Source organism: Peromyscus maniculatus, chromosome 7 (assembly GCF_049852395.1).
Source record: "Peromyscus maniculatus bairdii isolate BWxNUB_F1_BW_parent chromosome 7, HU_Pman_BW_mat_3.1, whole genome shotgun sequence".
Lineage (NCBI taxonomy): Eukaryota > Metazoa > Chordata > Mammalia > Rodentia > Cricetidae > Peromyscus > Peromyscus maniculatus.
In genome coordinates this window covers 97,057,207-97,069,542 of record NC_134858.1, presented here as the reverse complement: position 1 = coordinate 97,069,542, position 12,336 = coordinate 97,057,207, and the positions used below count along the sequence as shown (strand labels likewise).

Below are 12,336 nucleotides of genomic sequence, written 5' to 3'. Positions count from 1 at the left end.
CTTGCATCTGCTCTCTCTGCCCTGGCCTGACTTTGCACACATATGTCCATCCTCTTGCCAGCCACAGGAGGATACCCAGAGTGGTGAGCTGGAGTTGTCTCTGGAGTCATTTTACTCCTTTCTAGCTGGGAGACCTTGGGGGGGAGTTATTTTAACTTCTCTGTGTCTCAATTGTTTTTAATTTTAGATTGCATTTACTTCTTTATTTGTTTAGCTCATGTATGTGTGTGTACACACGCCATCGATTGTGTGTGGAGGTCAGAGGACAGCTTGTGAAAGTCATCTCTCTTTTTACCATGTGGGTCTCAGGGACTGAACTCGGGTCTTCAAGCTTGGCAGCGGATGCTTTTGCCCGCTGAGCCATCTCATTGGCCCTGTGTTTCTAGAGCTGTAAAACTGGGGTCATCAAATCAGTACTTGAGAATGAAATGAGTTATTTGAATGGCAGAATCTCCCGGTGGTTTTGACACGTTGTTTGTGTTAAGTGTTGGCTGCTGACAGGATCCTTGCTGTCATGACGGTAGCCAGAGGTTTCTGCACACTGCTCAGAGAGTCAGTGCCAGATGGTAGACGAGTGCCCAGGTCCTCTCCGGAAGGCACCTTAGACTTGTGAGTCAGACCCATGTGTGAATGGTTACGGTAGAAGAAACCTAAGGTGCAGGGTGAACACAGGTACGAGGGCTCTCTCCTTGCTTCTGTCCTGTGTTGTCTTTCTGGTTCTCTTGAGGATAGAAGATATTGGCAGAAAAGAGGAGCTGTTAACAGAAGACAGTGATAGAATTGTCCAAAGATGACCAAGCGAGATGCCCCTGAAGACCCTGGGCCCTTCCCAGGAAAAAGGATAACCACTGCATGAGGTGTTTGGGAGAGAACAAGAAGGACAGTGGGTTAGATCTGGGGCGCCAAAACCATTTTCTACCTATGTCAATCACCTCGTGTCTGCCTGTCAGGAGCACTAGGTAGGAAAAGACTCTAAGAGGAAGGAAGGGGCCCACCATCAGTCAGTGGCATCTGCCATGGCCCCGGGAAGGAGCAACACTCAGCCACACATTTGTCTATGGACTTGGGCTTAAAGTCCTCTGTGGCAAGCGTTTATGTACATAGCTGGCTGGTGGTTACATTGTAGGAATGGAGGGAGCTGGGTGCAGAGGTGGCTGCTTAGAGGTGAAGAGTGGTCCAGGGACAGTGCTGGCTGAGTTGGCACAGATGTCATACAAAGGAGAAGGGGGTAAGTCTTTGGGAGGGGTGCCAAGTGCCCTAGACTCCTGGTGGGCCCTGCATTACTTAGAGTCTGTAGGTCAGCAGCTGGGGGAAGCATCCCATTTCTGGGAATTGTGCAGAAGGGAAGGGCAGCTCCTGGAATGCAGAGCCATTTCCTCCGTATGGGTTGGGTTGCTCCCCCAATGTGTCCTCATCCCCCAGTGCTGGGCACACCCAGACATCACAGAGATGAGATTAGCTTCCCTGGACTGATTCAGCTCCATGTGAATGCATTCTCACAAGAGCGCCATTAATAATGAATACACATACACATACACACACACACACACACACACAGAGAGAGAGAGAGAGAGAGAGAGAGAGAGAGAGAGAGAGAGAGAGAGAGCCTGCTTTACTTAGAAAACTCCAGCCCAACTGCTGGGCTCAGGAGGAATCTTTAAAATAATCAGTGTCAAAATGGAGAGCTAGCAGAACGGCGAGGACCAGATCTTCACTGAAGTTGGCAGCAGCGTTGGGGTACTTGCACCCTGGCTCTGGCCTCTTAACAGTCTGTGGCCTTGTTTTCAGTGTCAGGGAAGCTGCCCCGGGATGGACAATACCCAGAGTAGAGCTCACAGTAGCAGGTGAAGTTGTGTGATGCTGCAGATGAATTCAAGGTCAGGGGCCATGTGGCATGGCAATTCTAAGCACAACCTTTGGTATCTGTTCACGCCACAGCAAAGATCCACTAAGGAACGGCGGTTGTTACCACTCTGGGCACCGTTGGCTGCAACCAGGACTATATGACATTGCTTTGAAAGCAGTGCTAGGTGAGGTCAGTGGGTGGCCAGGGACCTCCTTGGACCCGTGCACAGCGTCTACCGCCAGCACCATTTTTTTTTTTTTCCGCATGCAAAGCTCTCTTGAACAGTGGATAGTGGTTTGGGGTTATTCTTCTGGGAAAAAAAAGTTCTGTGGGATCTCTAGAACCTGGGAAGAAGGAAGCAGACTGGCGTCCTGACCTCCCTCACCCCTGTGTGGGGGTGCCCTCAGTCAGACTCATGCTTGGGCAAGGAATTGAACTAAGTCACTGGAACCTAGTAGGCTGGAAGAGGAAGCAGGGTCAGGCAATTCCCCAGTCACTGCCTATGTGCCTCTGCTCGGGTTCCTTCCATGTTATTTCCACCGGGCCCTTGTTCTCCTGTTTTTGTTGTTGTTGTTGTTGTTTTGTTTGTTTGTTTTGTTTTTTTTTAAACTGGGGAAACAGAGGGTCTAACAGATTGAGAAACCTCCTCGTGGGGCTTCATCGTCTGCCTGGCTACAGAGTCAAGACTGCTGCTGACCCCCTAGGCTGCCATGCTGACAGCCACTGAGCTTGTCCTTGGCTTTTCTCAGACGTACCCACCACACTTTGATTTATTGATTTACTTTTATTTTATGTGTGTGTGTGTGTGTGTGTGTGTGTGTGTGTGTGTGTGTGTGTGTGAGTTTCGCCTGCACTGTTGTCCATGCACCACACGTGAGGAAGACAAAAGAGGGCATCAGATCTCCTGGGACTGGAGTCACAGATGGTTGTGAGCCACCATGTAGGTGCTGGGAATTGAATCTGGGTCCTCTGGAAAAGCAGCCAGTGCTCTTAACTGCTGAGCCATCTCTACAGCCCCCCTGTACCCACCATACTTTGAAATTTGTTAAATGACGAGGTTATGCTAGGCTCACCATCCAAATCCCTGCTTCTCAGGGGCATGAGCTTGCCTCTTGTGGAAAAGGGGGCATTGTGTCCCTTCCTGGCACCAGAGCTGTTCGGGAGGGTAGAAGGGCTGACTGGGGCAGGGTGGGATGGCCATTGAATGCACAGAGCCCTCCAGCCCTGGGAGGCGATGGGAAGGTGTGGCTGTTGTCCTCATGGAGCTTGGGATCTGCTTGGGGAGGTGGTTCTGGAATTCAGGAAATAATTTCATGTTAAGATGTTATTTTCCATAAGAGGGGTAGAGGGGACAAAAAAAAATGGCAACCAAAGAAAAGGCTTACTTCTCAATTTAAAGATGCCTGTTTTTTTTTTTTTTTTTTTTTTTTTTACATAAAATCGTTTTAAAAAGCAACATTGCCTTTTAGGAGGAAGTTTCCAGTGAGGGTAATGGTTTAGACTGCTGGTGCGGCCTGTGGGCTGGGCGGGGTTCTGGGAGCAGTGGTTACCATGGGAACCAGCTCAGCTGTCTTCACTGCCAAATGGCTGCTGTTCCAAAAGTTGGTTCCTATGTGGAGGGAGCTGGAACCTCAGAGCCTTTCCCATGGAAACAATGCCCTAAATAATGGGCGACATTCCCACATAGGCCTGCATCATCTGGCTGTAATGGAGATGAGGTGGCTGTGGGACTTCAAATGAGGGAAGAGGCCATGGCTGGGAATCACATGACTGAGGTGGGGATGCTTTGGCTTCTGGGAGCATAATAAACAGGCAAGAGAGGAAATATCTGGGTGCCTTTTCTGAGCTCAGCATATTTCATGCCGTTTTTAGTTCATGCTTAGAGCAGATCCCAAGGTCACGAAACGTGGCTTGCCCAAGGTTATAACAACTGGTCAATGGATAGAGACACAACAGAAGATGAATGGCAAAATGTGACGAGAAATCATGCCCGTCTTAAGCTACCTGCCTACCTTCAAGGGGCCACCTATGATCCCCCAAAGTGAAGAACAAACATTCCAACAATGATTTTTACAAGAAGCAGAGCGGAGCACTACACATATAAGCATTTTGCTCCACGGCTCCAGGGCAACAGTTTTTTGCCCCTTGATGACTTTTGCAGTAGCTTCTGAGTGGCATTTAAGAATCTCTTTCCTTGCACCATACAAGACCATCTTATTTTGTACAAGTGTGGCATGTACTCCAACATCTTCATGACTCCTTTTGCGAAGACATTTGATCCATTTTTTTTTTTTCTGGGTGAAAAGCATGCCCCCCTGGAGAAGATACACAGTCAAAACCACTTCTGTACTGGGGGCTCTCTTGATCCATTCTGTCCTGCTAGTCCCCTCTTTGGTTTTTTTGTTTTGTTTTGTTTTGTTTTAATTTATTTTATGTGCTTTGGCATGAAGATGTCAGATTCCCCTGGAACTGGAGTTACAGACAGTTGTGAGCTGCCATGTGGGTGCTGGGAATTGAACTCAGGTCCTCTGGAAGAGCAGTCAGTGCTCTCAACCACTGAGCCATCTCTCCAGCCACCCTCTTCCTTTTGTCTCCCACCTATTCCGAAAGTGTCCCAACTGTGGTGTTCATCCGACCCCTTTGACACAGTCCCAGTGCCTGGCTGAGAGGGTTTCCTTTAGTCCTGTGTGTACTGAGGCCAGCTTGGAGGTTGGCAGTTTGTGTAACTTTTTGGGAATGCCAGTGCTTAAGCCTTGGTGCATTCAGCCTGTTCTGTGCCAGGCTTTGTAAGGATGGAGGGCAACAAAGGCAGCTCATGCCCTTGGGTGCATAATAAATGTGTAGAAGATTCCAAGTGTGATGGTGGCCTCTGTGTGGGGACCATGGGGCTCAGAGCACAAGGTGGAGGCCGTGTCTCCCCTGGGAAGTGACTCCTGGGCCTGGGCTCACTAGACTGTTCTGTGCCCCCTCTGCACATTGCCATTCTGTGTACAGTGGACATTCATATATATATACATATGGCACACGGGGAGAGCAAAGGCTAGTTGGGGTGAGAGCAGAGTGTGGCTGTTGCCCAGGTGTGGCTGGAGTGGTTACTGAGGGCTGATGATGATGGGTTGTAATTAAATGCTCAGTGTAGGAGTTCGGACTTGACTCATCAGCTGAGGATGCTATGAAAAGGGTTTTTTAGCCTGATACAGTGTGAGCCTGTTCCACCGAGTCCTAGTAAGAAGGAAAGTCCAAGAGAAAGGAGCCCTGACCTGATGCGGTTCCCTGTGGCCTGGGGCGCTTCAGTCCCGAGGTCAGAGCACTATAAAAAGGAGAGGCCCCTCAACTGACCACTTCCTGCCAGCTGCCGTAGCAAAGGGAGGCTGTTTATAGCAAGACCCCAGGTGCTTTTGCTGTGGGTGGTCTGAACTCTGACTCGAAGGGCAAGCTTGTGTCTGTCCTCTGTTGCTAGTGTGCATCTTACCTTGTGTTCTTTTGAAAACCATAGTCCACAGAAGTGGTTCATTTCCTCACCCTTCCCCAACTGCTTACTGCTGCTTGCTCATGTGGCTTCCAGAGGAGGATGGAAAAGTGTCTCTTTCCCCAGCAAGCACCTGAGTGCTGGCCTAGCATCGTTGTCCACCGGGGAGAGGACAGTAGTCATTAATGAGGGACAGTGGCATCAGGCCCTGCTGACCCGGAGGCAGAGAAGAGGATGTCTGTCCTTCCTGTGGCCCCTGTATGTGGTGGCTCAGCCAACTGAAGCGGTAGCTCATGGTTGGTTCTGGGGCTGCAGCCACATCCAACTCCACCCCAAAGAACTTAAATGAAAGTAGAAAGAAGATTTTCAGGTACCCTGAACATTTTATTTTGTGAGGGACATTTTAACACTGTCAGATTGTCACACTATGCAAATCTTTTACAGTCATCTCTTGGTATGGTGGGGCATCGGTTTCAAGACCCCTCCCTGGCAGATACCTAAATCTGTAGATCCTCAAATTCCTTACATAAAATGTCATAGCACCTCCCCATACACTTTAAATCACCTCTGCATTATACGTGCCCAATACAATAAATATGCTACATAAATAATGATATCATACTGCTTAAGAAATAACTCTAAGCCGGGCGGTGGTGGCGCACGCCTTTAATCCCAGCACTCGGGAGGCAGAGCCAGGCGGATCTCTGTGAGTTCGAGGCCAGCCTGGGCTACCAAGTGAGCTCCAGGAAAGGCGCAAAGCTACACAGAGAAACCCTGTCTCGAAAAAACAAAAAAAAAAAAAAAAAAAAAGAAATAACTCTAAGAAAAATGTCTACACATGTCAGGAGAGAAAAAATTAGAGGCAGGGTCTCGTGTATCTTAGGCTAGCCTCCAATTTACTATGTAGCTAAGGATGACCTTAAACTTCTGATCTTCCTGCTTCCACCTTGCCAGTGCTGGAATTACAGGCATGCTTTACCACATCCAGTTTATGGGTGCTAGAGGTTTAGCACATACTAAGCAAGCACTCTACCAACCAAGCTACAGAGCCAGCCTCAAATAATTTTTTTCACATGCAGAAATGTTTTCTTGCTATAGCATATACAGACTATATGGCTGTGTTGTGATACAGGGGTGGAAATCCAACATCCAGCGCTGAGAGAAGGCTGGATGAAGAGTGCAACAGATTATATTCCCAGTGCAGTCCTCCTAGACCAAGGGGGCTTCGGGTGCAGCAGCTTCTCAAGGCCTCTCCTTGAGAAGGTCAGCATCAGTCAGGCTGGCCGCACAGTCTAGAGGACTGGAGGGGAGGAGCCTTTCTGTTTCTAGACAGGTGTCATCAGAAGCCGGAAGGGAGCTTTAAGTTTCTTTTTCACAGTAACGGTTGGTTGGTTTTGTTTGAGGGGCTGTCGGTTTTTGGTCTTTTCTCTAGCGCTGTTGACAGTTCCCAGGAGCCTGCCTGCCAGCTTCTGGAAACACTGACCATGTTTGCTAGTTAAACGTGTAAAAACCTGTGATTTCCCACCCAAGGCCTTCAGCCCATCCTAAGTGCCACATGGGCACCTGATTCTCCATCGTGCTTACCAACAAAGATCAGAGTGGCCATTCTAGATCTTCAAGACTCCTCCCCCAAATAAAATTTCAAATGTTTACAACCCATGGTTGGCTGAATCTATGAATATGGAACTCATGGGTAAGGAGGGTTGACTGTGTGCGTGCGTGCGTGCGTGCGTGCGTGCGTGCGGAAGAGAGGAGAGAGAGACAGAGACAGAGACAGAGACAGAGACAGAGAGACAGAGAGAGAACAGATAAAGGAAATCAAGCCTTGTTGTGCTGGGATCCACCTCTGGGCCAGCCATCATGGATGCGCGCCTTCCTGGGATAGCGGCCCCACACCTTTGCTGTTGAGAGGTCTGGTATTTTTCCATATAGAGTATAAAACTGTTCCTAGGTTTGTTAACCATCCTGTTTTGGTTTTGTTTCTATGTTTGCTTGTCAGTATGTGTGTGAGAGGGTTTGCTAGTGCACACCTGTAATCCCTGGAGCAGGAAGGCTAAGGCAATAAATTCTCACCTGACGGAGTATACAAGAGGGTGCACCCTTTTTTTTATTTTGATCCATTTCTGAAAGCATATTCCCAGCCCAGCTTCAGCAGATTTATATTCTTCCTGCCTGAAAAAAAAAAAGAGCACGTACTTCCCCTACACTCTGGGGGAGTCCTAAATGTCAACATCAGGTTTCAGTGACTGCAGAGGATCCAGCAGCAGCCCTGTCCTTTAGCCACATGCAAATCAACATGGCCACATAACCCACATTTTTGTTAACACCCTTTTTGTCACAGCCTAGAGTTGAAGACCTTGTAGAGATGAAAATAATTATTAAAAAAAAAAAAAACCTCTCAAAATAGCCGCTAGTCTGGTATAGAAGAAAACTATGATTCAGGGTGGGGTTGGAGGGCACAGTGGTAGTGGCAGGAACCCCAGGCCCTTGTCCTCGGGGTTACGCTATCTCCCCACCCTTCTCTACCAGCTGCACCCCTGAGCCTCTCTCTTCCCCAAAGCAGCACCGGGGGGTTTTCATCTGTGCAGAGACAGGAGCAAGCTTCTACTCCCTTGGTGGTTAGCATTGGTGTTTTAGGCTGTCTGGGAGTGGCCTTCCAGCAGGAAGGCCTGCTCCCCCTCTGCTCCTCCCACATTTACCCTCTCTACCCTCCCCTCCTACCCACCCAGCTTTTGAGCATCTCCTCCTCACCCTCCTCCTCTTTCTTCTTTCTGGTCCGGCTTGTGCCCCCCAACTACTCTCGGGCATGGTGTCTGCCCCAGTGTGTGGTCAGCTCGCCAGAAAGCTGACTCTCCTCCTAGCAGCTGTCAAATGCCAATAGTTTCTCACCAGTGGTGGAATTTGGCACCCACTCCCCCCCCTCCCCCGCCTCCCTCCACACGGGGATTTTGCCTGGCCTGAGCATGTGCAGGTCTTGTGCATGTTGACGCTATGCTGTGGGTTCATGTGTGCAACTGCTCCAATGTGTCTGGAAAATGCACTCCTTGAAGTCAGCCACCACCTCTGGCTCTTTCTTACAAATCGTTCTTCCTTACCCGTGTGTGACTTCTGCTGCCAGCCTGCACTGTGTTCTTTCCTGGTTTTCCGAGGATTCCTTCCATGACCCCTGCTTGCCTCTCTTTTGGGGCGCTCTGTGACAGCATTTTCCAAGGCCACCTTTCACTTCTCTCTGTCACCTTGTCACAGTCAGTCTTAGCCTGTGAAGGCCTCATCATTCTTCAGAACCCTGAACCCACCCCCATTTCCAGCTCTGTCCTTTGCCTTAGCTGGGAGCTTCTTGCCTCCCACAGGTCTTTGCTGGGGAGGGCCGGCCTGTGCTTTCTAGAATATTAAGCAACATCCCTGGCCTCTGCTCACTAGGTGCTAGTGATACCCAGAGATACCCCGACACTGCAGATACCCTGGTAGGGAAGAGAACTGTCCCTGACTGAGAACCACCACAACATCCCCTCCTTCCTTCCCTGTGTCCCAGCTTAAATGGATGGATGAGATTGCCTTTAATACCAGCATGACTGTAGCATGATAAAGCACGAGAAGATGGAAGGCCAGGATGGCAGACTTGAGTTGGAAGGGGTCTCCCAGAGCACAGGCGTGTGAAATTCGAACAGCCTTTCTGTCCTCCGGGCTCCGAGGCCTCAGCTCTTTCTCAGCAGAGCATTCCAATTGATAAGAGATGTTCTAGTTGATAAGGGCTGATGTGGGAAAGGTGAACTTTTGTGTCTTCTGTCCCTGCTCGGCCCAGAGCTCTCTTGCTTACGTGAATAGCTCTGGGGCAGAGGCTAGGTGTAGAGGAACTCCCTTGACGCAGCTGTACTCATTAAAGACCAGTGGTGTGATGTGAATCAGACCAGACCTGGCATGGAGTGGCTGTGCAGTCAATAATGGTGAACAGGTCATTTGAACAGCAATTGTCTCTGGGTAGTAGGACCGTGTGTGACACACGTTGTTTTGCCTTGCTTCACTTTCACATCTACCTTTGGGAGTTTGTGTTCCTTTATAAGAACCAATCTCATGAATATTTCCCCCAAATTCAGGTAAGAAAGCCCATGAATATTTTGCCCTAGTTCAAGAGGGAAAGACCACCCCCTGCCTCATTCCATGTGTCTTTCTTCCCTAGGTCTGACCACCAGAAGCATGGCAACCAGCGCTGTTCCCAGTGACAACCTCCCCACCTATAAACTGGTAGTGGTGGGAGACGGAGGTGTGGGCAAGAGTGCCCTCACCATCCAGTTTTTCCAGAAGATCTTTGTGCCTGACTACGACCCCACCATTGAAGACTCGTACCTGAAGCATACAGAGATTGACAATCAGTGGGCCATTTTGGATGGTAAGACCGGATGGCAGCCTGTGGGGTGGGTTATTTATTACATGGGGAGGATCAGGGAAATTTGATAGGCTTTAGTGGAGCAACATGGTTTCCTGCTTGCTGTTATTATGGAATGGTTGCTATAAGGCAGTATGAATCTTCCAGGGGGAATTCTAGATTGAGATCAGGTCTTGGTAGAGTGCTTAAAGACCTTAGTGGTAACAAAAGTGGACAGTGAATGAAGAGGCAGGGCTAGAATCCTGCCAGCTCACAAATGCTGTGCTGGGAATTGCTTCTTGGAGTAGAAGCTCTGATGAGCAGGCACAGAAGTTTCAAGCTAATGCAAGTGGGAAAGCAGAAGTTTTCTTTTTTTAGATTTTATTAAGGAAAACTGAGAAAGAGCTCCCAAGAATAGGAGGTACTCAAAATACCTGAAAAATGATTTCCAAATAACCAGCATTGACTTAGGAAGTGTCTCTTTGTTGGGGGATCTTGCATCTGGCATTGTACTTCTACTCTGGTCAAAGTTAGTGTTTCTCGAAGTGTGGTGGTCAAGGAGCGTACTAGAAATGTGAGTGCCCAGGTCCCTTCTCATTCTGAAACTCCAAGGATGGAGGGCAATGGCTTGTTTTTAGCACACCCTGTCAGGATTGCTGAAGCTGGAGAGCACTGCTCTAGATTCCCACTGGCCATGATTTTCTATTGTCCACATCTCTCTCCTGAATGAAGCCCATTAATCACAAGATGCTGGTCTAGAGGAGAGCCTGGAAAGCTGCTGACTCACAAGTTTCTTTCAGATAAATGCAAATATTTTTCTCCGCCTGTGTCTTGTTTTCCATCCTCTTGACCGTTTCTTTCAAAGACTAGATGTCTTTGTTTTGATGACGTCAGTTTATTAGTTCTTTCACAGAGTGTGCTTTCGGTATTTTGTCTAAGAAATCTTTGCTTAACCCAAGGTCATGACAGCATTTCTCATGGTTTCTCCTGGAAGTTTAATTGTTTGGGTTTTTCATTTACATTTTGTTCTCTACTCTGTACACTTTGCATGTGGCATGGGGGTGGAACAAATCTCCCGGAGTTCCTTGTTGAAGATTCTTCCTTCCAGCTCCCAGTTGACTTTGTCCCAGTAGTGAGAACCAATTCCCCGCGTAGTCTGTCTTTGATCTGATGTAAGACAACGTACCACTGCCTTAACAGCTACAGCTTTATAACCAGCTTAGTAGTCAAGCCATGAGAATGAATATATGAATTATAGAGTCAGGCAAAATTTCCGATATTGCTTGGGATAGTGTAGAATTTGTGTACAACCTGAAGGAATTTCTGTAGTATTCGGTACTGAACCTGGGGCCTTAACACATGCTAGGCAAGTGGCATAGTCCTGAACCATAGCCTCAGTCTTGAGAACTGATGTCTTAGCTGACAATGCTGAGCCTTTTAACCTGTGAACACTGTCTCTCTCCGTTTATTTAGGTCTTCCTTGATCTCTCAATTGATTTGTACTTTTGAATATGTAGGTCTTTTATGTACATTTTGTCAGATTTATACTTACATCTGCATTGATGTTATGATAAATGTTTTTAATTTCAGCTTTAATTGTTTGCTGCAAGAATATATAAGTATAAATGATTTCTAATTTTTAGGGTTTGTTTTGTTTTGTTTTTTAGAGACAGGGTTTCTCTGTGTAACCTTGGTCGTCCTGGAACTCTCTCTATAGACCAGGCTGGCCTCAAACTCAATCAGCCTGCCTCTACTTCCCAAGTGCTGGGAGTAAAGGCATGTGCCACCACCGCCTGGCTACAATTTCTAATTTTTAAAATGAGTTTAAGATAACTTATGAAGTAATGGGTTTCATTGTGGCACTTTACACATATATGTCATTATACTTTATTGAAATCTACTCCCCCCCCACATACACATTCCCTGTGCCTCCTGACCTCCTCCAATATAATTGGTTTTTATATATTAGTCATATAACCCACTGGTTATTAGCTTTAGTGGCTCTTTATGAGATTCCTTTCTGCATGGATGATCATGTTGTTGTAAAGGCAGTTTTATCTTTTCCTTTCCGATTGATGGCCTTTATTTCTTTTTCTTGCCTTATTTCAGTGACTGAAGCCTCCAGTATTGTGCTGAGTTGTCACAGTGAGAACAGGCATCCTCGTCTTATCCTAGGGACGTGTTCAGTCTTTTGGCATCAATCTGATGTTAAGTATATATTTATTTGGTGGAGATGCCCTTTGTCAGAACAAGGAAGCTCCTTCCTCTAGTTCACAGAGTCTTTCAGTCAGGATCAGATGTCAGATGTTGTCAAATGCCTTCTCTGGCTGAGATAATCACATGGCTTTTCTTTTTTAGTCTGCTAATGTGACAAATTATGTTAAATCTCCCCCCTAATTTTTGAAAACATTTTACTTACTTTTATTTAGTGTGTGTGTGTGTGTGTGTGTGTGTGTGTATGTGTGTGTGTGTGTGTGTGTGTGTGTGTGTGTGTGTGTGTGTGTGTGTGTTGGGGGAGACTGGGGCACGTGCCAGAGCCTGTATGTGGAGGTCAGAGCACAGCTTGGGGGAATCCATTCTCTACTCCATCATGTGAGTCCTGGGATTTGAACTTCTGTTACCAGGCTCGGTAGCAAGTGCCTTTCGACACTGAGCCAT

General features: G+C 47.6%; 1 protein-coding gene across 4 annotated transcripts in view; it reads left to right on the top strand.

Annotated features, from left to right (window-relative positions):
• Positions 1-12,336, top strand: part of Mras (muscle RAS oncogene homolog) — a 53,853-nt gene that overhangs the window by 16,879 nt on the left and 24,638 nt on the right. For all 4 annotated transcript variants that reach the window (XM_076576893.1, XM_042281481.2, XM_006975142.4 and 1 more), the window contains exon 2: positions 9,493-9,702. In XM_076576893.1, the coding sequence (XP_076433008.1) occupies positions 9,510-9,702 (193 nt within the window). In that variant the 5' untranslated portion in view covers positions 9,493-9,509. The remainder of the gene's footprint in view (positions 1-9,492; positions 9,703-12,336) is intronic.